Below are 27913 nucleotides of genomic sequence, written 5' to 3'. Positions count from 1 at the left end.
TTTTGTTTGAACGCGCTAATCTCGGGAACTACTGGTCCGATTTGAAAAATTCTTTCGGTGTTAGATAGCCCATTTATCGAGGAAGGTTATCATCACATAAGGCTATATATCATCACGCTACGACCAACAGGGGTGGAGCCACGGGGGTGAAACCGCGCGGATCAGCTAGTCTGGTATATAGTGTAGTCTTATGTACTATTTTGCTTGATTTTTATACTTTTTAAATTTCTGTAAAAACATTGCATTAGTTATATGTATATATATGTACATATATATCATTCATTAGTTGTATTTTTTTCTCTTACTACTCGTCCATGTATGAAATACCTAATTTGCTTGTAAGAAATCACATAACTGATAAGTCCGTCCTATTTACTTGTGTAGGTTTAAATAAAAAGAAATAATATCTAATTACCACCTACCTACGAACTAGATCGAACATCACACAACATAATATGAAATAATTTGGAAAATCCAAAAGTGCACGCCTCATAATTTTTTTTTAATAAATATTTATTAATTATTATTTTTGTTTATTTAATAACAATTAAACCACATCGAATCAGACCCTGAAAAATGAAAGGGTTCTATTCCTGAGCATACTCAAGCGTAAGAGAAAAAAAAAGACTCGATTAGTAAAGTATTTCGGTCGCTATCGTGTTAACAAGAAAATCCTCCGCACATACAGACACACGGACGTCCAAGACAGAACTTTTTTAAACTGTTTTTTAACTAGTTTAAATAACAAAAATGACATCAAAAATATCATGAACGTTAAAAATAGTGTTTTTTCTTAATATGTGTGTGTATGTATTATCTTACAAGTGCAATGTATGATACATAAAGACATTTTAAGTTTGAAAAATCAGATGTTTTGCGCGAAGTGACAGTAGTACCCACCTCAACGCTTCGCTTATGAGGCGTGCAATATCCTTCCAGAATCCAGATCCTTCACAACCATTGCTTTTTTATTGTATAACAAATCTATACTAATATTATAAAGCTGAAGCGTTTGTTTGTTTGAACGCGCTAATCTCGGGAACTACTGGTCCGATTTGAAAAATTCTTTCGGTGTTAGATAGCCCATTTATCGAGGAAGGTTATAGGTATATATCATCATGCTACGACCAACCGGGGTGGAGCCACGGGGGTGAAATCGCGTTGAGCAGCTAGTAAAAAATAAAAACAATGCAGACACACACTTGGCACAAACAAAAGGAAAGAACTTTACCAACTTGAAACAAAGAGTAAACAACTTTACCGAACCGGTTTTAAATTGTTTTTCAAAGTTCGTGAAATACTTTTAAAGATTTATTTCGCGGTTTTCTTTGGTATAGTGGTAAGATGTTCGTCAATGATATTGGAGGTTCGATGTCCTGTGAAATAATTAATAAATAATAATAATTAAATAAATAATAAAAATTTTCAGGACAATTTTCACACACGGCACGATCTGATCCCACACTAAGCTTTCGCTTGTGTTATGGAAACCAGATGGCTGATAAACATACATATATAATTTAAATAAATACTTATATAGATAACTAGCGGTCCGCCTCGGCTTCGCCCGTGGTATATGTTTACGTTTTCTCTATATAAAAACCATCCTCGTACTTCAAGGAATATAATAAAAAAAGAATTATCGAAATCGGTTCAGCCGTTCTCGAGTTATGCGCTTACCAACACATTTTGCGATTCATTTTTATATATAAAGATTAACACCCAGACACAGAGCGAACATCTATGTTCATCACACAAATATATTTGCCCCGCATGGGAATCGAACCCACGACCAGTGGCTTGGAAGACAGGGTCACTAATAACTAAGCCAGTCAGTACTTAGCAACGATAAAAATAATCATAAGCAAGATTCGTATATTAAACGTTGTTAAAAATAATATAAAAGCTTAAAAAGTACCCTATCAAAGTGATATTTGCTTTGCGAAGTCGGACGAAACAGCTAGTACAGTGAAACTTGGTTAAGTGGGACCTGGATAAGTGAGAAACCTCCATAACTGGAACTCATGCTGAGGTCCCAACACTTTGGCACTGAATTACCTCTGTTAGTTGGACAGGTAAACCTCTATATCTGGGATTTGTTCTTTCGATTTATCATCATAGTTACCTCTATAACTGAGACAGCGAGTAAATTTTATATGCATTAACCTCTGTAACTGAGATAACATTGTATTTGTATGTATGTATCTATGTACGTCAAATACACACCTCTGGAAATTCCGTTGTGACTCCCTTGAGTAATTGTAATGTAACTGTTATCATAAATTAGGTTGATAGTTAAGGGATTAGTTAGATATTAACTAGCTCCACGCCCTGGTTTGCGTGCACGTAACAAGCACATATTTTTGTTGGTGATGGATTAAATTTAAAAAACAGTGTATTTTAAATAGCTTATTTTGAATCTTTTTCTACTAGAAAGCCACACTAATATATTCTATTTCTTGTTGTAGTTGTTAAAATTAAATTGTAATACTGAAATGATTTAAAAGAGCAACTATGGAGTTTCTTGCCGGTTCTTCTCCATAGATACTGCTTTCCGAATCGGTGGTAAATGTTAAAAATATGTATTGACGTTTCAAAAGTGCTTCTCGAAGAAGTATATTTGAATAAATAAATGTTTGAGTTTGAGTTTGAGTTTATCTTTTATGCGAAAACAGCTGATATTTATGAAATTTGGTACAGAGATAGATAATAATAGTGCGGACTAGCGCATCTTAATCTTAATACCTACTATTATAAAGGCGAAAGTTTGTATGGATGTATGGATGTATGGATGTTTGTTACTCTTTCACGTAAAAACTACTGAACCGATTACAATGAAATTTAGCAGACATATAGAGGGTAACTTGGATTAACACATAGGATAGGTTTTATCTCGGAAATCCCACGGGAACGGGAACTATGCGGGTTTTCCTTTGAAAATGCGGGCGAAGCCGCGGGCGGAAATCTAGTACATATAATATACGTTACCTTTTTTGCCAATTAAACTGCAATTTAATTTAAATTGCATGCCACAAGTCACAATGTAACTAATTCATTCACATTTATGTAATGAGTATATTTAGAACACTTTTTTTAGATTTGTTACCTCATAACTTTTGGCTGGGTGAACCGATTTTGATGATTCTTTTTTTTATTTTATAGCTTATAGATACACCTTCTGTTTCATCTTTAAAATGTTGCCTAGTTCTAACAATTTGAAGTTGGTTCAGTTTTTTAGTTTAAGTTTAAGTTTATTAATCGGCGTAGACCACGCGGACGAAGCCGCCGTACAAATAGTCTTTTCATAATTAATAATAATAAATAAATAAATATTTCGGGACAATTTTCACATACGGCACGATCTGATCCCATACTAAGCTTTCGCTTGTGTTATGGAAACCAGATGGCTGATAAACATACATATATAATTTTAAATAAATACTTATATAGATAATTAACACCCAGACACAGAGCAAACATCTATGTTCATCACACAAATATTTGCCCCGGGTGGGGATCGAACCCACGACCTATGGCTTTGAAGGCAGGGCCACTACCAACCAAGCCAACCGGCCAGTCAAATTATATCGCGTGAAAACACACCTTTGTGTAATGATGTAACTTTCGTGTCGGCCATTTTGAACTAAACCTTATTTTATAATTAGCTTTTAATAATGAAGGTGTCGCCTCAATTAATACATTAACACGCTTTTTATGTGCTTATATTAGCTTCACCTGTATGTTTGTATGTGATCGACTCCTTTAGACTCGATTTTGTCTTTAAACGGACAGATTTAATTCAAAATTTGTACAATTATCCAGGATCGGTGTCAATTATATTTTCAACTAGCGGTCCGCCCCGGCTTCGCCCGTGGTACATACATATTTACGTTTTCTCTACATAAAAACCATCCTCGTACTTCAAGGAATATAATAAAAAAAGAATTATCGAATTCGGTTCAGCCGTTCTCGAGTTATGCGCTTACCAACACATTTTGCGATTCATTTTTATATATAAGACTAGCGGTCCGCCCCGGCTTCGCCCGTGGTACATGTTTACGTTTTCTCTACATAAAAACCATCCTCGTCCTTCAAGGAATATAATAAAAAAAGAATTATCGAAATCGGTTCAGCCGTTCTCGAGTTATGCGCTTACCAACACATTTTGCGATTCATTTTTATATATAAAGACTAACTGCGACCCGCGATTTCAATCGCATAAAGCGTACTTTACTTTATTTTTCAATTGTACGAAATATCATCAGACGTCACTCATCACTGTCCATCTATCTCTATAACAAATTACATCGTAATCGATTCAGCGGTACACAGATATTAAAACTTAACAAACAGACAGTTTTGATGAATTTTATTATTAGTATGAATTAAATGCTTATTACCGATCCAATATAAAAAGCTATCAGAAAAGTAATTACAGCTAATAATTGATTTTCCTTATCTGTGAGTAATTTTTCTTCAAATTAATTTCGTAATAATGTAACCTTAGAACGTAACCTTTATAATATTAACTAGCGGCCCGCCCCGGCTTCGCCCGTGGTACATATGACAAATAGATGTTGGCCGATTCTCAGACTTACCCGATATGCACAGAAAATTTCATGAGAATCGGTCCACCCGTTTCGGAGGAGTATGCAGACTAACATTGTGACACGAGAATTTTATATATAAGATTTGTTAGACTGCTAACAATTTGTTAAAAATTTATTAAAATAAGACAATACTTAAGATTAATTTTCACAAAATATACAAAAGTTGTCTGGAAGAAATCGCTTCATATGGCCGTGAATTTTAATTTTTTTACAAATATCCAAAAGTTTTCTGGTAGAAATTGCTTCATTGGGACGTGAATTGTGAATTATTACCGTTGATAAAAAAAAGTGTGCGTGTACACGTAAGAAGTGAAACTTTTTTGTGACCTTATTTTTCAAAAAATAATTTACTATAGGTATGCAACTTTACAGAAATACCGAATCACGCGTGGTAGGGATACGAAAAAGATGGCGCGTAACGGAAAAATGTCACGCGTAACGAAAAAATGTTAGACTAAATTTTTTTCCAACCCCGATAAAGAAGTTTCACTTCAATTACCATATAATACGTAGTTAAAAAAAATGTTTTTGCGTAGTGTTTAAATATATGGGATCTAGGGCTAATGTAAATATTGTTTCTGGGAAAGCTTATAAAAAATATTATAATATTTATAATTTCTATCTGCGTCACCAAAAATCTTAACTTTCAAGCGAAATTTTCACTAAAATTTCTCGATTAAAAACTCCATTAAACGGTTATAAAGATCAAATTGTTTCTTTTGTTATCAATGTCGTTTTATAGATAACTCTATCTTTGTGCCAATTTCCTAAATCGTCGTAGCGTGAAATATCAATTTATTAGTTTTTGTGAATTTAAAAACTAGGTATTGGGTGTCAAGCGCTTGGGTGGTATAGTGAGCTGTAGGTGAAGGTGGCGTGTTATTGGTCAGATTTTATGAATGAATGAATGGAAATCTTTAATTGCTATTTTATTTTTAATGTGTTGCATATACAGTATATAATCCATTTAAAATAAGCAAAGGGTGGTCTTATCGCTTGGTAGCAATCTCTACCAGGCAACCTTTACAGTAAAGGAAAGAACATTAATATGGGGAATATGTATAATATGTATATTGACTTTAGGGTAAAATTGTACTGAACTTGGTTGGACAAAATTTGATACCTGTAAAATCAAAATGTATACTTAACTAGCGGTCCGCCCCGGCTTCGCCCGTGGTACATGTTTACGTTTTCTCTACATAAGAACCATCCTCGTACTTCAAGGAATATAATAAAAAAAGAATTATCGAAATCGGTTCAGCCGTTCTCGAGTTATGCGCTTACCAACACATTTTGCGATTCATTTTTATATATAAGAAGATTAAAAATGGTATATCCTGACTATAATCTATCTCTGTACTATATTTAATACAGCGGTTCTTACGAGAAAGAGTAACATACATACATCCATACATTTATTAATTCTGATATTCAAAATACATAGCTAAAAACCTATAAATTAAAACTTGAAACAATACAATGTATAAATACAAGGAAAAAACTCTGCAGCCGTTTTTATATTTCCAAGTTTGACACTTCAATAAAAACTTAAAAAGTAACTTAAGTAACGGTTTCAAGTAAGATGATAAATGATGCTTTTTATCAGTCTGTTCACATCAATGTACACAATCGCTATGATTAAAATGGTGAGGTTTATAGTAAACTAGCTGCGTTCCGCGGCTTCGCTCCCGTAAGGCGTAAAACTTTACAAATCTTTTTTGCTTCACCTGTATGTTTGTATCCAAACGACTCTTTGACTCGATTTTGACCCACTTTAAACAGACAGATTTAATTCAAACTTTGTACACGTATCAAGGATCGGTGACAATACAATAATTTCATGAGTTTGAGCGTGTTTTGTAAACTATCTTAATCTCTTCTTATATATAAAATTCTCGTGTCACAATGTTAGTCTGCATACTCCTCCGAAACGGGTGGACCGATTCTCATGAAATTTTCTGTGCATATCGGGTAAGTCTGAGAATCGGCCAACATCTATTTTTCATATGTACCACGGGCGAAGCCGGGGCGGACCGCTAGTCTTATATATAAAATTCTCGTGTCACAATGTTAGTCTGCATACTCCTCCGAAACGGGTGGACCGATTCTCATGAAATTTTCTGCGCATATCGGGTAAGTCTGAGAATCGGCCAACATCTATTTTTCATATGTACCACGGGCGAAGCCGGGGCGGGCCGCTAGTTATATATAAAATTCTCGTGTCACAATGTTAGTCTGCATACTCCTCCGAAACGGGTAGACCGATTCTCATGAAATTTTCTGTGCATATCGGGTAAGTCTGAGAATCGGCCAACATCTATTTTTCATATGTACCACGGGCGAAGCCGGGGCGGACCGCTAATCTCTATATATTAAAATGAATCCCTATTTCCCTTGGTCACGACATCACGCGAGAACAGCTGGACTGATAACCTAGCGGAGATTTATAAAGATCTAAGCATACATAGGGACAAACAGACAACTTTTTGTACTATGTAGTGATGTAGATTAAAAAAGAAAGTTTAAGTTGACAGCTTAGATATAAGCCATGCTTTGTGAAAGTATGATTGATGAACTAAAAATATTAAGCTTAATGTAGATCGAATTTAAGTGCTGTATGAAATGTGTATTAATCAGTCATGTATTTATTTATTACTAGCGGTCCGCCCCGGCTTCGCCCGTGGTACATATTTACGTTTCTCTACATAAAAACCATCCTCGTACTTCAAGGAATATAATAAAAAAAGAATTATCGAAATCGGTTCAGCCGTTCTCGAGTTATGCGCTTACCAACACATTTTGCGATTCATTTTTATATATATAAGATAGGTATACTTAGGGCCGATTTTTCAATATATAATTTTGTTATTTATTTTGTAACTAATGATTGTTTATTTTGTTTTCAGGTAATTACCATAAGACGAATTTACTGTAATATATATATATCCTGTGGACTGGTAAAGTAAATAAATATGTGTCACAGATTTTATAAAAGTATTAGAATTAAAATAAGAATAAGAATAATTTATTTCGCCAAAAGCCAACAACAGATATAATGAAAAGAATAAGGAATACAAAAAAACACAGAAAAAGACAAAAGTGTGGCAGACCTTTAGCAAAAAGGGGACCAACTCAGTATTAAGCTGTGCCTTCAACAGCACAGCACTGATTTTCAGTGGCCCCCAAAGTTAGAAATAAAACAAATAAGCTCTCGGTCTACAAATCAGATACCAGACCCAAAACGTCACCCAGCTCCTAGACTACAATTAACTAGACGTGTGAACCTCTCTGCCACGCAATTACGGTCAACTTGCCAATTATACAGTTGATTCACTAATTAGTCTTAATTGTAAGGAATGGGTGACTGTTTTGATCGTACGAGATAGAAATCTTACCTAATAGTTTTAACCGACTGTGCGAGGAGGAGTATGGTATTTGAGTTCACTTGTATAATAATCTATACTTACAATATTATAAATGCGGAAGTACGACTGTCTGTTACTCTTGACACGGCTAGTAATTTTACAAAGAGGATAGATTTGAATATTTTTTTTTTATAAATTAGCCCAAAGATAATATGTATTAAAAAATAATATAACATAGGGTTGCCTGGTAAAGATAGACCTAGATCGATATGGCCGATGTTAAGTTTTTGTTCATTTTATCTATTTATTTTTAACGCCATAAAGAATTTTCATTCGTTCAAACAAATAATTATAATACCTGTGCCTCACATTTCTCTACATCGGTTAAAAGCTTCACAACTTATCTTAACCGATATCTTTACGTAGCTATTTCTACCTCGCAGTCGGTAAAATAGCTCAGCTCAGTTCAGTATTTCAACAACACTCATATAAATGCAAAATGCCTGTTTAAGGGGTGAAAACATACGGGAGTTTATTGCAGGCGTTTACGTTATTGTAGTTTATACTTTATAGGAGACTACCTTTTCGCTCGTTTGTCTAAATACCTTATTTATATACTAAAACCTTTCTCTTAAGTCACATAAAACCAATTAAAGAACCCATCAAAATCTATTGCGTAATTTTAAAAATCTAAGCATGCAGACACAGACGGCAGAAAGTGTATGTAGTGATGATCATATTGTTAAGGGATAGAGGTCAGTAAAAAGCAAAAAGTCCACAAATACTTACTGACCATGATTACATAGTAAAAATGCCTTTATTTATTAATTACTAGTGGTCCGCCCCGGCTTCGCCCGTGGTTACATATTTCGCAATAAAAGGTAGCCTATGTCCTTTCTCGGGTATCAAAATATCTCCATACCAAATTTCATGCAAATTGGTTCAGTAGTTTAGGCGTGAGTAACAGACAGACAGACAGAGTTACTTTACAAAACCGTTTGATGAACACATCGTAACCTTTAATATCAAAATCATATAACCATTAAAAGCTTACAATAATAATTTCTCTTTTAAACAGCTTTCGCAGTCACCTTCACTAAGTTCATTGATGGATGATAATGTAAATTGTGAAGCCACTTGTAATTTGTGAAAGTTAACGTCATGATAATTATGAAAAGGTGAAATGAACGCGAAATTATATTCTGTTCTTGCAATAAATCTATACTAATAATATAAAGAAGAGTTTGTTTGTACGCTCTAATGTCTGTAACTACTAGAACAATTTCAATTTTTTTACATCGATGGACTTGTTGTGGCATTGCTCCGATCCAGTTGGTCTAGCCTACAGCCTTTTTAGATAAATGGACTATCTGACAGTGAAACAATTTCTCAAATCAGACCCTAGTTCCCAAGATTAGCGCGTAGCAAACAAACTGTTCAGCATTATAATATCTTAATATCTTAATACTATTATAAAGGCAAAAGTTTGTAAGGATGTATGGATGTATGGATGTATGGATGTTTGTTACTCTTTCACGTAAAAACTACTGAACCGATTACAATGAAATTTAGCACACATATAGAGGGTAACTTGGATTAACACATAGGATAGGTTTTATCCCGGAAATCCCACGGGAACGGGAACTATGGGGGTTTTCCTTTGAAAACGCGGGCGGAGCCGCGGGCGGAAATCTAGTTAGTAAATAAGTTTAAAATATGTTATTCTAGCTTTCTCCGCGCTTTGTCTAAAACCCAATAAATTATATACTAAAACATTCCTCGAGAATAGCTCTATCTATTAAAAAAACCGCATCAAAATCCGTAGCTTAGTTTTAAAGATAGGGACACAGGGACAGAGAAAGCAACTTTGTTTTATACTGTGTAGTGATAATAAACGTGACGTTTTTATATCAACTTTTTAATCGTATTTTTTAATAAGTGCATTTATGTATGAGGTAAATTGCAGCTCCGTTGCTTGTTTTAGACCATTACGGGGGTCGTGCTTTCGATTCCCGTCGTGATACTTTTTATACAATATGTAATCTTTTTTATATATAAAAATGCATTGCAAAATGTGTTGGTAAGCGCATAACTCGAGAACGGCTGAACCGATTTCGATAATTCTTTTTTTATTATATTCCTTGAAGTACGAGGATGGTTTTTATGTAGAGAAAATGTAAATATGTACCACGGGCGAAGCCGGGGCGGACCGCTAGTGTTTTATAATTTTGAAAGAAAGAATGTAACTTATTTTAGATGGATATTAACATCTTTACTACCTACCTTTCTATAGTGGTTGCAAGAACATAGGTTCTGGTTCGATTCCCAGTGTATGTAGACACTAGCCGCTCCGCGCGGTTTCACCCCCGTGGCTCCTCTCCTGTTGGTCGTAGCGTGATGGTATATAGCCTATAGCCTTCCTCGATAAATGAGCTATCTAACACCGAAAGAATTTTTCAAATCGGACCAGTAGTTCCCGAGATTAGCGCGTTCAAACAAACAAACAAACAAACAAACAAACTCTTCAGCTTTATAATATTAGTATAGATAATGTTTTGAAAAAATTCACTACTTTAAAGTTAAATTGCTTAATAACATAGGCTGTAATATATGCTTTTTGTACCCGGTTCCGCCCGCTTTGTCTAAAACCTAATAAATTTTAAACCAAAATCTTTCTGGATTCATTCTTTCTTTTAAAAACCGCATCAAAATCCGTAGCGTAGTTTTAAAGATCTAAGCATACATACATTCAAACATTACGATGCGATTTTGCTTTATACTATGTAATAATAATCGTTAGTCCATAGTTAGAACTCGCAAAAAAACCTATGAACAAATCGTCAAACCTATTTAAGTTCCCTATACAGTTAATTGAAACTTAACTTAAATAACAAGTCTGTCCTAGATTGTTCAACTGTCTCCAACGGTCTCGAATCTCGGGAACGAAACTAAGTTTTGACGTTTAATTTCCTGGCTGGGATCTTGTCAAAAGTTGTTGGTTATACCGACTTGAGAGAAAGGAGTGTAATGTATTTTATTATTATTAAGTACATAAATGTGTTACTTATCGACGTGCAAAAAGGAGTAGGTATAGTCAATAGTGGGTATAAAAATGGCCCTATAGGCATTTGTTTTGGAAAAGAAATTAGATTTTTAAATTGACATAACGTAAGTGTGCAATAAGTAATTGTGTTTGTTAAGTTAATTATTGTTATTTCATCAACTTGCGCACGTTGAAAGTTCAATAAAAATCGATTCAGTAGTTTATATATAACATATACATACATGTCTATAGATAATTTCAATAAATTAATTATTAACGATACATAATACATATTAAAGGCAACACTACAATATAAAACAATATTTCAAAAACAAACAAATAAGAATCTTAGAGGCCATTTTTCAATACCAATATCAGCATCCCTCTCACTCTCACTATCTACTAACTTACTATCTCGCTCGCACGATTCTCTGTAAAGTTCTCAAGTCTGTTACATTTGACACTGTTAATTTACAGTTAGCGTGTGCCCATTGTACAGTACGATACGGGAATGTGACCTGGATTAGTTTTGGTGACATATTTTTGTTCTACGTACCTATGGGGCCGTTCATAAAATACGTCACACCAAATTTAACGTTTTTGACCCTCTCCCCCCCCGGTTGTCACGCTGTGTCACACTTTCTGTGACCCCCTGCAAATATATCGTCACAAAAACTAAGACCCCTCCCCCCCTAAACATAATAAATTTTGATTGATAACAAATTTTGATATTAGAAAAAATTTATTTTTATTTTTGTAATAAAATTTAAATATTAGCGCTCATGTTGAAAAAAATAAATATGTCAAGTTACAATTTATTGTAATTACTATTATTTTATATACATTTAAATATCTGTATATTTACTAATACGAAATAAATGACTTCTATCATTACAAAATTGAAAAAAAAAGTCGAGAGAACGAATAAAATCAGTAAAATTTTTTAATTAACGGCGAACGTCACGCTGCCGTAGACACCATGTCCCCCCTTGTCACATCTTGTCACACTCGCGAAAACCCCTCCCCCCCCCCCTGTATGCGAACGTATTTTATGAACATCCTTTTTTTATTATATTCCTTGAAGTACGAGGATGGTACTTATGTAGAGGAAAAGTAAATATGTACCACGAGCGAAGCCGGGGCAGACCGCTAGTATTACATATATATTTTATCTACATTAGTAACCACCATCATCAAAACCTGCTTAGCTTCCTCGTAAACAAAATAAACAAAATATCGTACCGTGTGACATTGGACACTCGACACTCAGTAAGAGGTTCTCAGAAGTATGCAAACAGACAAACAATTCTTTTAATCACATTTAGTACTGATAATGTAGGTTAAGCAACTCGCACGTGGTTGGCGATTATGATGGGCAACTGATATGACTGCGAAAGTTTAAGATCAATTAAATTATCTTCACATTTCTTCATTTTAAATTGAATTTGAAACGCAGCGTTTTTTTAATAGATAAAGTGCTTCTTTAGTTGACATAACATAAACTTTAATATTTTCTTTCTACATATATTTCAACAATTCAAAAGTTAACAGAAGTCTAATACATCTCAAACAAATGTTTGAGATGGAGAGAGAGTAAAAACTTTTTGAAATCGATCCAGTAGTTTCTGATATACGCGCGTTCAAATAAACAAACTCTTCAGCTTTATAGTAGGTAGTAAAGATTTCTATACGGGCGGAGTCTATAGATTAATAAAAGACATATATTATAATAGACTCAAATATATGTGACACACCCTTAGAAGTACTCTCTTAATGACTTCCGGTCGCAAGTTCGATTCCATTGTGTTACAATTTATTATCTTGCAAGTGTTCATTCGAGTAGAAATCGTAAAGTGATGGGACGATTTTGATGTGTTTTGCTTGGGGTATATTTTATTTGGTAGGAAATAGTATTGATAAAAAAATTGTTAGATTTTATGTTCGTTTATCGATTACACGAATAAATCAAAACAAATTCTTTTTATAGAAATTCCTTAACATAGTATTTTATTAGCTCGATCTATTACTGACCTAGCATTGAACTTATGATTGTTGGAACCATGTCGGAATATTTGCAATTGTCATTTGTTAAAAACTCTAGTCAAATTTTGTAAAGATCATTCAAAATTTTAATAAAATACCACAAACCACGAGTCACAACTAGTGCTAAAAATATAATAGTTATTGAAAATTATCACTTTCTATTTATAGGTAACTTAAAAACGAGGCAATCCGCAGATCACGACTAGTGTAAAAAACGAGTTTTAACATGATTTAGCTACTAGGCTTAATAAAACCAGTGTTCAAATTAATCCCTTTTTGTCCCCAAGGGTTGTCACATCAAAGTCTTTTCATTGTGATCACGTTGTGGTTCTAATCTGTTTTTTATTGGACACCGTATTAGCTAGGGTTGTCACTTGCTTAATAAATATACCCCTTTTTGTAATAAGGGTGGATTAGGATTGGTATTTAATAATAGGATGGAGATGGGGATGTCAAATATGAGGTATTTTATATAGCTTAGCTTTTATTGTGCCAACTAGTTAACAGATAAACACAGTCTATGTGTTCGTATATGTTAAATGTGTAAATATTTATGTGATAATATTACACTGAAACACATAAAACCATAATTTTCTTCGTAACTACTTTAATTTTAACTAATTACCAGAATTAAACAGGATCATTGTTAAAATAATAATCGAAAACATTCTTTACATCAAAAAATAACTTTTTACACATATAAAATTATAAATAAGAAACATTTTACTTAGTATCATGCGAAGCCGCGATCTGAAGCTTGTATGTAAAAAATGAATGTCTTTCGAAGAATGTGGAATATATTATATGGAATCAACATTTATAGATCTCAAAGATTAAAAAAATGGCCCACAAGCAAAACCGCGGCACATCTCCTATACAAAATCCACTCATACACATCACCCATCAGATAATATTCCCCACGAATATGTAAATACTGTCACATAAAATAGTTTCTGCCCCACTGCCCCGGGGCTCTGGAGCGTGGCAGGAAGCTGCCTATGGGGCATGGGACGGATATTTACATCCGCTCGATTTTTTTTAATTGGAATTTTCTTTGAGATAGATTTTCGATATGAAAACGAATGTATTACAATTTCTACTTGGTGTACTTGATATTTTTTCTTCTAAAAAAATTAAAAATTTGTGTTTTGAGATTATTGATTCGGTGACAATTACTGTAGGACTGATATTAAAAAGACAAAGTTAAAGTTTTAAAATTAAACCCCTTAAAATACAGCAATATTCATGAATACCCATTTAATTTGCAAATTCAAAGATAAATAAATAATTCTCTGTTTCATATACATCCAATTAGCTATTTTACATATTTCAACTTTCATCTTTTAAAAGTTTTAGGAAGTAATTTAGCACAGCCCTAAAATTTCGCTAGTGTGACCAAAATTCCCGTGACGTCACAACACCAAGCGCAGATGCGTCTATTGTGGTATCGAGTGTTTGCGGTTATAAGTAGTTATTGTTCTACATTACTGTATTGTTACGGTATGTACAGCTGTTTTGTGGTACTCTAGTGACAGACAAACAACTTGAGTTTAATAAATGAAAATTCTTTATAACGTTAAAAATACTTAAAGTAAAAGCGTACAAAAAGTTAGCGAAAAAGGCAGTATTTTCGCTACGTAGCGATCTCATTTAGCTGATAATGATATTTTCGAACATCATCTATCGTTGATTAATGTTTCAATGGATAAATATAATTATAAATGTAAAAAAAAGTTCCATAAACAGTAGACTGATACTGTTTTAGTAGATTTTCTCCAGTTAATTAAATTGCACTCATAAACATATTATTTGTTACTGTACTGTACTGTACTGTTTGTACTGTTTTTTATTGTCTCTCTGTGAACCTCATTCTGTGTGTACAATAAAGTATTTTTATTTTTATTATTATTTATTATTATTATATGAAATATCAAATGGGGTAGTTTTATGTGTTAACCACTTGAGCGAATTCACATTATAAAGTATGTAAATAAGAAGATACAATAAAATATGTATTTCTTTCCGTCCCATTGTCCATTGTGACACACATTCCACAAATCAATGTCCAAAGGTTATTGAAATCCGTTAAAATCACAACATAAAATAGTTGCGTAAATACAGAACACTACCGTTATAGGGCCAGTAGTTTCGGCACAATAAAGAGATATACATACAAATTGACGGCATTGTAATTGGACACGCGTTGGATGTGACCGCTAATCTCTGAGCAAATAAGAGGGTACTTGTGTATTTGGGGTGGCTATGGTATTGGGATTTGTGGGACTATGGGATTATTATTATTTTTATGCATTTTTGTCTATTTTTGATGAGTATGCATATTTTTTATCTTAGTATGTTTATGCAATTGTTGTTTTTCATATAAGTAATTTATTTATTTTTCCTACAACCTTCCACTTTCTCTATAAATAATGAAGTATATTGTTCGAATAATGTTGTTGAATTGTTAATTTAATGAATATTTGGAAAACATCTTAAAAATCAAAATCTATGGAGTGTTTTCGTTTTATAAAGCAAACAGAACGCGCAATATTTATGGGATAGATGGATTTGTTGACATTTACAATCTGACTAAACATGGACCTATAAATAAATTATAGTCCAATTAAACAGAAATAGAACATAGACTTTAACGTATGTACTATTAAAATAATCCTTTATTAAAAGTCCCACAAAACCAAAAATCATATGCACTAACACAGTAGCCACTAGGGTGCATATATTATGACTCGATTGTCACACAGTACGGTTCAGTGGTTTTATCTATCATTGCTCAGGGGATTGGGGTTCGATTTTTTATAAGTAAATTATATTTTGTTGAAAGTACTCATGTGTTTTATGTTATATTCAAATTGTGGTTTATAAGGGTATTGTTAGGATATACTTGAAAAATGTAGTGTGTTTTTAAATTACGCTCGATGCAAAGTTATATCAAAATCGGTGCAGTTCCAGAGATTAAATGTTTTTTAATGTCATTCGATGATAGATATTTTTCCGCTGTATTATGCAGGGATACGTAGGAAATAATTGCGAATTACAATTATTAAACCGCGTTTTCAATTTTAAACTGTATTTTCTTATAAATTTCAATTATTTAAGTAATGTTCCTTATTACTTAAAATGCTAAAAGTGCTAGGATGTAAATAACTATAATTATTATCTTATATATAAAAACTAGCGGTCCGCCCCGGCTTCGCCCGTGGTACATATGAAAAATAGATGTTGGCCGATTCTCAGACTTACCCGATATGCACAGAAAATTTCATGAGAATCGGTCCACCCGTTTCGGAGGAGTATGCAGACTAACATTGTGACACGAGAATCTTCTTATATATAAAAATGAATCGGAAAATGTGTTGGTAAGCGCATAACTCGAGAACGGCTGAACCGATTTCGATAATTCTTTTTTTATTATATTCCTTGAAGTACGAGGATGGTTTATATGTAGAGAAAACGTAAATATGTACCACGGGCGAAGCCGGGGCGGACCGCTAGTCTTATATATAAAAATGAATCGCAAAATGTGTTGGTAAGCGCATAACTCGAGAACGGCTGAACCGATTTCGATAATTATTTTTTTATTATATTCCTTGAAGTACGAGGATGGTTTTTATGTAGAGAAAACGTAAATATGTACCACGGGCGAAGCCGGGGCGGACCGCTAGTTTTATATATAAGATGAGTCGCAAAATGTGTTGGTAAGCGCATAACTCGAGAACGGCTGAACCAATTTCGATAATTCTTTTTTTATTATATTCCTTGAAGTACGAGGATGGTTCTTATGTAGAGAAAACGTAAATAGTATGTACCACGGGCGAAGCCGGGGCGGACCGCTAGTAAATCTAATAAAAATACACCAATTTTACAAGCCACAAGTATGGTACCCTAGTACCTTTAATAAAGGTCGCTCCTACCTAAAAACACACACAAACAAATTTGCACAAATATAAATGAATATTAATATCTATGTTAAAGTTTTATCAAAGGAGAACTCAATTTATATGTAAAACTACTTGGGTTGAATATTAATGCATACATTAGTTTTAGTTGATTTTGGTCAAAGGCGTTGTAATTATATTTCAGAATAATTAGCTTTTTTAACAAGGAATAAGTTGTTAGAATATGCGAAAAATGGATACCTACTTAAAAAAAATGTGTGCGTGTACCTTATTTTTCTAAAAATAATTTACTATATGCAACTTTACAGAAATACGTCGAATCACGCGTGGTAGGGATAAGAAAAAGATGGCGCGTAACGGAAAAATGACACGCGTAACGAAAAAATGTTACACTAAATTTTTTTCCAACCCCGATAAAGAAGTTTCACTTCAATTAGTCTTTAAAATGGAAATGGTTAATCATCCTTCCTTGATAAACTACTAATTAGGTTTTAAAGAAATTTATATGTTGAAGACTTAATATTTCGCGTCAATAATTTCTCTATTTTATGTAATTTTCTATTATGTAACAAAAACTCAAGTAATCTATACAAATATTATAAAGAGGAAAGGTTTGATTTTTTGTTTGTTTGTTTGTTTGTATGAATTGAATAGGCTCCGAAACTACTTGGCAGATTTGAAAAATTCTTTCACTGTTGGAAAGCTACATCATTTCTGAGTGACATAGGATAGGTTTTATCCCGGAAATCCCACGGGAACGGGAACTATGCGGGTTTTTTTTTGAAAACGCGGGCGAAGCCGCAGGCGGAAAGCTAGTGATGGATACTTTTAGATTTGACTAATAAATATAGAAAATAAGCAAGTTTTATTTTTATTTCAAACTGGCATATGTGAAAAGATTTATGTCGAATTCGTATAATTCTTTGTGTATTTATTCTATACCAACGCAAGCAAAACCACGTGCAGAACTAGTAAATATATTTTAACAATACGCCCCAAGGGACTCATTACCCTAATGCCTACCCTATATCGTTAGTCGTTACCACTCAATATAACCACTTTGTTCAACCCTCGTAATTAGGGGTGTCGCTTTCGAGTTTTTTAATTATATTCAAAATGTAAGAATAAATTGATGGTTGGGTATAATTACCACGATAATATTCGCTTTTCTTATTAAAGAAAATAAGGGCTTCATTAATATTCACTGCAGATATAAAGTTACTTTATTTCAATTATTTTGATCTTCACTTCCAAAAATAGACTATTTCCTTAGCCGAGACTAGCTCTATAAATTAAACAGTTTTTATATCAATGAATAAAATTCACGTTCTCATATTATATTAGTAGAGTTGGTAGGTTTATTGATTTATTATGCCGTCTATTTTTTACGAAACTTTTGTGATTTTTAGTAGGTAGTCTAAAACTTATAAACAAACTAATAATAATAGAGTTCTTTTAACCTAACTAGCTTATGATATTGTACAATAATACATTTTTCTTCATCAATTGTACCCTAAATACAAACTGCAATATACTTTCTTATAATTTCGTAGATATAATCAAATAGATATTCCCCTGTGTATAGATAATATAGATATATCATTTGTAATAATTATTCGCATTGTGGCAACCCTCGCAATTTGTAACTAGGGTTGTGCATGAATAAATAAGTATCAATGGACTTTCTATTGACAATATATTTGTATGGAATAACTGCGTTAAAAACAACCGACTTCAAACTTGCACTTGCAACATTTACAAATACAGACAAAAATGCTCATAAAATAAAAACTACTGGGCCTATCCGAATAAAATTTTTATGGGACCAATTCGACACCATCCCGCATCGAACACAAAAAGAATCACATAAATCGGTTCAGAAACCACGGAGTAATCGGTGTACATACATAAAAAAAAAAAAAAACATACCGGCCGAATTGATAACCTCCTCCTTTTTTTTGAAGTCGGTTAATAATATAAACTTGAAGTTGTTTTGTTTGTCTATTGTAGTTTGGTATGTAAGATATATTTTACATATGGTTGTAGATTTCATATCTCAGTAATGTAATTAATTAGAAATTCACATTGAAACTCTTATTTATGTAAAAAAAATATTAATTTGAATAGGCATTTCTTTCAAATTAATTATAGTTTGAATGTTTGGTTGTTAACTACTTAATAAATTTTTGATTGTATCGTTTTTGGTGAAATTTAGATCAGGCATAGGATAGTTAAACTAGGATAATTTATTTTTGATTAAACACCAGATAAATCATAACACAAATTTGTTTATTAATGGTACAAAGAGCAATATTTTAATGTCAATTTTATTGCGACATCTAAAATTGCTAAACCAGTTCTAATAATTCCCAGAATAAAAGAAAGCTTGGCTATAAAAAAGGCTATTTAGTTTCAACGGAAGTGAAATGTTAATATAATTAACTTAATACATGTAAGTTGTACTTAAATGACGATGTAGGCTCTGTAGTCTAAGATCAGATGATATTTTTTATTTATACCTACATATTATTTATCTTTAACTGAATCAGCTTTTAATAGATAGCCAAACATTATTTTTTCAAATAATTTATCAGGAACTGTAGAACTCAACTGCACGCGATAAGAACTCACATTTTTTTTTTTGATCTGCTAAAAATTATCTGCTACGGGAAGTTGGCAGATTATTTTTTCAAATGTCGTTTTTTAAGGTAAAAACGCCAGAACTATTTCTAAAAAGTATCAGGAACTGTAGAACTCAACTTCACGCGATAAGAACTCACATTTTTTTTTTGAACTGCTAAAAATGATCTGCTAAGTTCACTAACATACATTATTGAAACATGTTTAGTATTCGACGCCGTTATTTTTTTATCATATGTAATTACCATATAAATAAACAGATTATTTGTTAATTAATTAATGAATATTAATGTCGGAGGTTGTTTTTATATAAATTCATATAACATTGATTCTATAAAAAATTGTTTTTAACTTATTAACAGATGAGGGTATTATTTAATCCCGGATCATAGACTATTTAATAAACTCTTAAGTATTTAAAATGTCAGGTCATTGAGAATAAACTCACGAATGGTTTCTGTGTCCTACATAACTTCTAATAATGTCAATTTTGTAAACAGAAAGGATGGAACAGAGAAATGTGTGGAGATGACTTGATGCACTTTTTTAGTGTTGAAAAATAAACACCAAAATTTGTTAATTCAAATTTAAATTTGAAATATATCTTGCGTTAGTGTTTATGAAACAGATTTCATAAAGACCGAATATTAATGTATTTTATATGATCAATATCCTTATAATCAACCAGACCATTAAAATCTGCAGTACTTTTGCAACAGAGTGAATTAAAACATATATCGAAGGTTGTTTTAAATATAATACAACCTTTGACATATGTAATATATAATATAAATATATATTAAGACCATTTACATGAACTTCACATGGAATCACAGTAGGTACCTTTCCTATAAGTCCAAAGTCCAAATTTTTCTGAAAAAAATACAACACAACAGCGACTCCACGCATTTCCCTGTTCTATATTAAGTTGATTGCATGAAGTCATACAGGCGTAGTCAATTGTCTCGTGTGTTAGTAGGTTTCCATTTGTTATATTATGTACTAATAAATAAAATAAAATCAATATAATACATAATTATTTATTGGTCAATTTGGGTTTTTACTCTCGTAAAAATTATTTAAGATTTTTATAAAAGTAACTAGCTGTTCCCCGCGGTTTCACCCGCATTGCTCCGCTCCTGTTGGTCTTAGCGCGATGATATATAGCCTTCCTCGATAAATGGGCTATCTAACACCGAAAGAATTTTTCAAATCGGACCAGTAGTTCCCGAGATTAGCGCGTTCAAACAAACAAACACGGACGAAGCCTGGGCGGACCGCTAGTAAATAATAATATATAACCTAACTGAAAAATCTCCTGTTTATTTCAAACAGGTAGAATGTAATATCCCAGGTTTTACAAAATTCCGAGGCATTGCAACCGTTGGAGATGTTGGAACAATACTAAATTGCTTTTGGTTAAAAGAAATTCTTTTGTCCCGTTTAATTTTGTTGGCAGTTTAAAAACGCAAGTTGTAGCTGCGTTGTGTAAAAATTAAAATGGTATATTAAATTGAAGTAAGAAAGAATTAACTGATTTATATTGTGTTTTTTTTTTAAATCTTTGAACACTGTCAAATGAGACACTAACGATCCTAGTTTTTTTTTCTTATACATATAGGATTAAGATAAGATAATAATTAATAGGTCTTATAAACATCAGCTATCTGACGTTTAAAGTCTGATACAAATAGTTATATTCATTTAAGGGCCGATTTTTCAATGCTTGGTTAAAACTTATCCGTCCAATAAAGTATTACACGATAATATTAAAATGTCACGTAAACTGTCAAATACGGACAATAAGAATACGTTTTTAAAATGGTAGTTTTATACATTATTCGATTCGACGAATAAGTTTTATCCAAGGATTGAAAAATCAGCCCTAAATAGAACGAACAAACAGATTGACTGTTACAGTTACCTTAACTTAGTATTTCCTACTATTTGATTTTACGCGAGTATTATACATTTAGAAATTAAAGATTTAAGGGGCTTAGAAGAGCTAAACGAGGCAAAACTCGAGTTTTATAATGCTTTAAAGTATATGATTAACTGTAGTAAAAAATCTCAGAAAAATATATGATATTCTTCAGGATATATACTAGTAAGATATCGTGCTGAAAACACAATACAAATTATTTCACTCGATAGAAAAAAATCACAAAGATACCTCTAAAAAAATCTTTTGATGCTTAAAAACCATACTAAACTACATGCAATCATTCTGTTTTTACGGCAAATAATTGTACAAGCAACATACTAAAATAATGTCGTTTTATTTTTTTAGTCCAATCAATAGATTTCGAGTAAGGGTGCACTCACACACATCAGTCACCGTCAAGTCACCGATGACTGATCGGTGACGGTTTGTGTACGTATCCACAAACACCAGTCACCGTCATGTTGTCCGTCAGTCACGTCGCCGGTTTGACTGAATCATTGAACACATACATCAGGTTAGTCAGTGATTAGACGTGTGTCACGCTAGAGAACATGTAGCAATTGACGGTAGCACGACGCTGACTGAACTGAGACGTGACGGCACCGGGTGAGTGGGGATAAAAGTATGAAACATGTATGGAAAGATTATTTGACGTGCCTGACCGGGGACGTCACTGATAGATTTCGTGCCGGCGACTGTCGTGTGGGAACAGAGTCATACTAGAACTATTGATACATATTTTTTTTTAATCCTGTCCGGTGACGTGCCGTGACGGTGACTGATGTGTGTGAGTGCACCCTTAATCGCAAATTCTTATTCCCAAACCAAAAACGTACGCATGTGTGCGTGAACGCCTGTGTACCGACACTACCGGCCGAGGCCTGTTACTAGATGGACGTGTCGCTTGTTTCCCTGATTTTTTCCCGCCAGAATTGTTTGTTTTTGTTGTTAAATTATTTTTAGAATCCATTTTCCTTACTATAAAACTGATTATTTGTAATTTTGTAATTTTTTGTTAATATTAAGTATGGGAAATAAAACAAAACCCGTCAAGAGGACTAAAAACGTTCATATAAATCAAACGCAAATCTGAACGATATATATGGTAGTAAAAGGTAAGAGCCACAGAGCAAGTACTATAGGTAAGAGCATTTTAGTGATACATATTATGTTTAGTGATATTTATATATTACAGAGGCGGCTCGTGACAAAATTGTATGGGTGTTTACTTGAAATAAAACAACGAAAATACAATAGCGTTAGCAGGATAATTTTATTACAAAAAAAAAAATGAGCACCACATTATAAATGTCTATTTAAATTAAACACTAAAAATTAAAAAGTATTATAAAACTAATTCATTGTGTGTATATTACTCAGATCTTAGAGCGCGTTTCCACTATATCGTTCAGGCCTTTACAAAAATGTTTCGATATCCTAACATTACTATTTAATTTTATACTTATTCCTAGCAACACTCTGATTGTTGTTTTCAATAAAAACAAGTTTTTATTTGAAAGAAAATGGTTTTGACTTTATAAATTAAAATATATCATTACATTTCACGTCCTTGAGCAAACGACAAGGCGACTACCGTGAAACAATAAAATATCGTAATATCGTAAATAATATAAATAAATAATTTGTTTCGTTATTAATATTATTTGACCATAAAAAATGTTGTGTGGTTTTATGAAACCACGGTAAAAGTGAAACTGTTCGAACGGTTCCGAACACTGCTTTGTGTAGCGCATGTCGCGTGACGGTCGGCTGCCGAGTAGGTATCTAGCCGCGATACGTACGCGACATGCGCTACACAGACCAAAAAGTTTGAGACGATGTAATAAAAGTTTCACTTTAATAATTACGAAACAAAACAAATAAATAAATCGTCACTTGATAGTGGAAAGTGGAAACACGCACAAAACCAAAATAAACCAGTTTACGCTGTCCGCAGGTGCCACGTGCAGTCTTTCGTCAGTCGCTTGGTAGTTTGGTACCGTTAGAACATAAAGCACATATTTTATTCAAAAGTTATAATTATTACGTAGTTTCATTGTTAAATTTTGTATTTGTTGATTGTTGTTATTATGTATTTGTTATTATTGTTATAATATTTGTTGAAGTGTTTAATTTGTGTGTAAGTGTTTTAACTTTATATTGTTAATTGTTAATGTAAAAGTTATACGTAGGTATGTTAAATGTGCAAATATTAAAATAAAGTCTCATCTTTTTCAGAGGAGAAACACATATAGTTTAATTTAAAATCCCATATTTATATATATAACTAGATTTCCGCCCGCGGCTTCGCCCGCGTTTGCAAAGGAAAACCCGCATAGTTCCCGTTCCCGTGGGATTTCCGGGATAAAAACTATCCTATGTGTTAACCAAGTTACCCTCTATATGTGTGCTAAATTTCATTGTAATCGGTTCAGTAGTTTTTACGTGAAAGAGTAACAAACATCCATACATCCATACATCCATACATCCATACATCCATACATCCATACAAACTTTCGCATTTATAATATTAGTAGGATAAAAACTAAAAATAAAATGTTGTTTTTTTTATTTGCTGACCATACACTACTACAAACGCAAAAATTTCTCCAAACTAATTTACCTGTACCATACTTACTGATCATGAATGTGAAGTTATTGATTCAAGTCCAAATTCATCTAAGCAAGTACTAGAAGAAGCATATTATAATAGTACACAGGTAATTTTCAAAGTATGTATATAGGTAATACGATTAAAATATGTTTTTTTTTTCGATCGCATATTTCAAATAATAAAAAAAATATAAGTATCATTGATTTAGTTTTACTTAATCACCCATATCCTTATTATCCAAGTAATACAACAAATCAAAAATAAACAAATTGTCTCCTCTAGTTGTTTCTTAGGTTGTATAGCTTATTTTCACGTCGCGGTCGCTGTGGCGCCATCTAGTACAATACTCCGGCGTGATCTCCATCAGCCGTCGTCGATTGTGTTAATGTGTGCGCGAGTCACTCAATTTCAGCTAGCTCTTGTAATCCTCTTAAACGCAAAACGTGCGAAACGTCGGGAAAATAATGTAATGAATAAATCACGTTTAAAATCTGTTAAAATCTTAATAACTTCTTCTATATAAAAATACATCAAAATTCTCTGTTCTACATGAAGTCTAAAAAACATTTTATACAAAATTCTGCATAAAAATAAATAATTTGGAAAATCCAAAAGTGCACGCCTCATAATTTTTTTTAAATAAATATTTATTAATTATTATTTTTGTTTATTTAATAACAATTAAACCACATCGAATCAGACCCTGAAAAAAGAAAGGGTTCTATTCCTGAGCATACTCAAGCGTAAGAGAAAAAAAAAGACTCGATTAGTAAAGTATTTCGGTCGCTATCGTGTTAACAAGAAAAAGGATCCGCACATACAGACACACGGACGTCCAAGACAGAACTTTTTTAAACTGTTTTTTAACTAGTTTAAATAACAAAAATGACATCAAAAATATCATGAACGTTAAAAATAGTGTTTTTTCTTAATATGTGTGTGTATGTATTATCTTACAAGTGCAATGTATGATACATAAAGACATTTTAAGTTTGAAAAATCAGATGTTTTGCGCGAAGTGACAGTAGTACCCACCTCAACGCTTCGCTTATGAGGCGTGCAATAAATAACTCTAACGCTGTACATTGAACTGAACTTATCCGCCTTGCACCGGATATAACCGGATTGAGCCGGTCCAATCCGGTACGCGCCAGTCGAGCGAGTGATTTGTAACTGTATTTGTGAGATATTCTATTTAACTGGTGATTGGTTTAATAAAATAAATATATAGCAAGAAATATAATGTATTGAAGATGAGGTACATAGTACAAGTATAAGATATATGTTTGTATAGAAAATGTCACTAAGCTTATGTGAAATTTAAATAAAGTAGGATGCAATACGTATGTACATGTAGGATGTAGGATTTATTATAAAAAGAGGGTAGAATAAATAGAAAATGTTGTGTGGTTTTATGAAACCACGGTAAAAGTGAAACTTAGGCACAAAATTATCATATTTGTACGATAATTATTGTACGGTTCGACCGTCACGCGACATACGCTACACAGAGCAAAAAGTTTGAGACGATGAAATAAAAGTTTCACTTTAAAAAAACTTATGATGTTGTTGTAAAAAAACACCATATGTAAGTGGTAAGCAATATTCATTTTTGTATAATAAAACGGAAATCATCTAATTTATTTGGAGTATATTATTTTTGTAATTCATATTATAATTATTGCCAGGAAGATATCATTACTAAATGATGAGTCAACACTGTATATTGCCCCCTCTAATGCAACTTTTATAAGGTTTTCTTTTTGTCAATTTTATAAAAAAAAAAACAAATAACGAAGTAATACATTATTTCTCTCTTTCCAGCTCAAACCGTAGACATCACCCCCCGGGAGGCTGTGAGGAGAGTGGGCGATGACCTCACTGTACTATGTAAAGTGCCATACCCTATAGACTCGTGTCGGTAAGTTACATTTAAATCTTGATTTAAAACAGGTTTAGAGGTATATGTTTTTAATGATGGGCATGTAAATCTATACATATAATAAATCTGTAGAAGGGTCAATTCTGTACATTGAAAATATTGAAAAAATAAATAGCACTAGCAATTTAGCAGGGGGTGTTACTGGATCGATACCAAACCCAAATATGTAACTAAAAAATTGTTGTCTGTCTGTCTGTATATGCTGACATCACGTGAAAACTAACGGTTCGATTTCGATGAAACTTGGTATAATTATACTTTATTATCCTGGGCATAAAATAGGATACTTTTTATCCTGGAAAAATACGTGGAAAAAAAATAAATCTTAATTTTTCAGTTTTATCCATAGACGTTATTCTGTAGAACCGCGAACACACGTTGCGTTACCCGCAGTGGAGTTCTTTTTTTATAAGATGTCATTGTCAGAGTTACTCAAAATGGAGAAATAAACCATCCACGCGAAGACGGACATCCGCGCGGACGGAGTCACGGGCGGAAGTTAGTACAAAATAATTGTGCAGATGAAGCTTCATAAAAATACCCAAACAGCAAAAAATAAATAAATAAGCGATATCAGTTATACAGTTTATATTTTTTCAATTTCAGAATGACAGTGGGCACCACATCATATAGACTGATACCAACTAATCAAGATGAAGAAGTGGTGTATTCCGGACAAGGACTTAAGGTATATAATTTTTAAACGTTAACTTTTCATTCATAGCTCATATTACACTTCATAATTAACAAATTCAATACATTATTATTGATCCCCGAATCATATTACAATTTCTTCCCACGCCAACGGCTAAACAAATTCTAATGTAACTCTTCTCCAATTACAGTTCGGCGAGTGTGGAGCGCACATCAAACACATAAAAGAAGAATGGAACGGAAACATATCCTGTTTGCTTCCTCCACAGAGTGGGAGTATCGAAGTTACAGCTACCATGCGATTGGTTGTTGCGAGTGAGTTGTTCATTCATTTATTAATATTAAAAATATTCATTTATTCACATTACATTTACAATACATTCATTTACAGGATCATTTATTCATTCATTCATATACCTATAGACATACTATAGGTCCTTATAGATTAATTTATCAGGCCAAAGTTATTCATGCTACCCTGAGAATAGTGGTTGCAAATGAGTTGTTCATTAATTTATAGGATAATTTATTTATTAATTCATTTATGCAGTAAGTTATCCTGTAAAACATTCAATTTGCTTGCTGAACTGATATATAATTAATGAATGAGGTATTGATTAATTGATGTATATGGTACATACTATGAAGCCAGAATATTCAGCTACCATGAGGGTGGTTGCTAGTGAGTTGTTCATTCATTTGTTTATATTATAATTTATTCATTAATTCATATAAAAATGTACAGTTTAGTAATTCATGTTATGATGTATTATTATTTAATTGTTTATACACAATAAAAAATGTAACTAATTAGTACATGTATGTAATACATGTATGTGTATGTATTACAAATTAATAATTCATTAACTAAATTGCATTTACATATTTCATTCATACATATCAATACATATTTGTATTTTGTAGTTTTTAAGTATTTTTCCAAACTAATAATTTATCTTTCAACCCTCTAGAACCCCCCGGCAACCCGCAACTGATTTCACCCCCACAGTCCAACTTTAAAGAGGGGGACATTCTTATGGCCCAGTGCATTGTCCCCAATGGAAGACCCGCTGCTAAGATCACTTGGTTCTTGGGTAAGTTGAATTAATGTCTATTATGTCATTTAAAGTTATAGTTTAT

The 27913-nt window shown here is 32.7% G+C and overlaps 1 protein-coding gene across 5 annotated transcripts in view; it reads left to right on the top strand.

Moving 5' to 3' along the window:
• LOC149475340 (fasciclin-3-like) overlaps window positions 1–27913 on the top strand; it is a 98267-nt gene that overhangs the window by 48380 nt on the left and 21974 nt on the right. For all 5 annotated transcript variants that reach the window (XM_089713433.1, XM_089713434.1, XM_089713431.1 and 2 more), the window contains exons 3-6: window positions 26002–26098; window positions 26726–26807; window positions 26965–27088; window positions 27745–27867. In XM_089713433.1, coding sequence (XP_089569559.1) covers window positions 26002–26098; window positions 26726–26807; window positions 26965–27088; window positions 27745–27867 — 426 coding nt within the window. The remainder of the gene's footprint in view (window positions 1–26001; window positions 26099–26725; window positions 26808–26964; window positions 27089–27744; window positions 27868–27913) is intronic.

Source organism: Colias philodice, chromosome 30 (assembly GCF_061535455.1).
Source record: "Colias philodice isolate Cphi_HAF_F1 chromosome 30, ilColPhil1 Martin Lab GWU primary, whole genome shotgun sequence".
Classification (NCBI taxonomy): Eukaryota; Metazoa; Arthropoda; class Insecta; order Lepidoptera; family Pieridae; genus Colias; species Colias philodice.
Note: the sequence above shows the minus strand (reverse complement) of the source record. Positions and strands in the feature narration are given on the sequence as shown.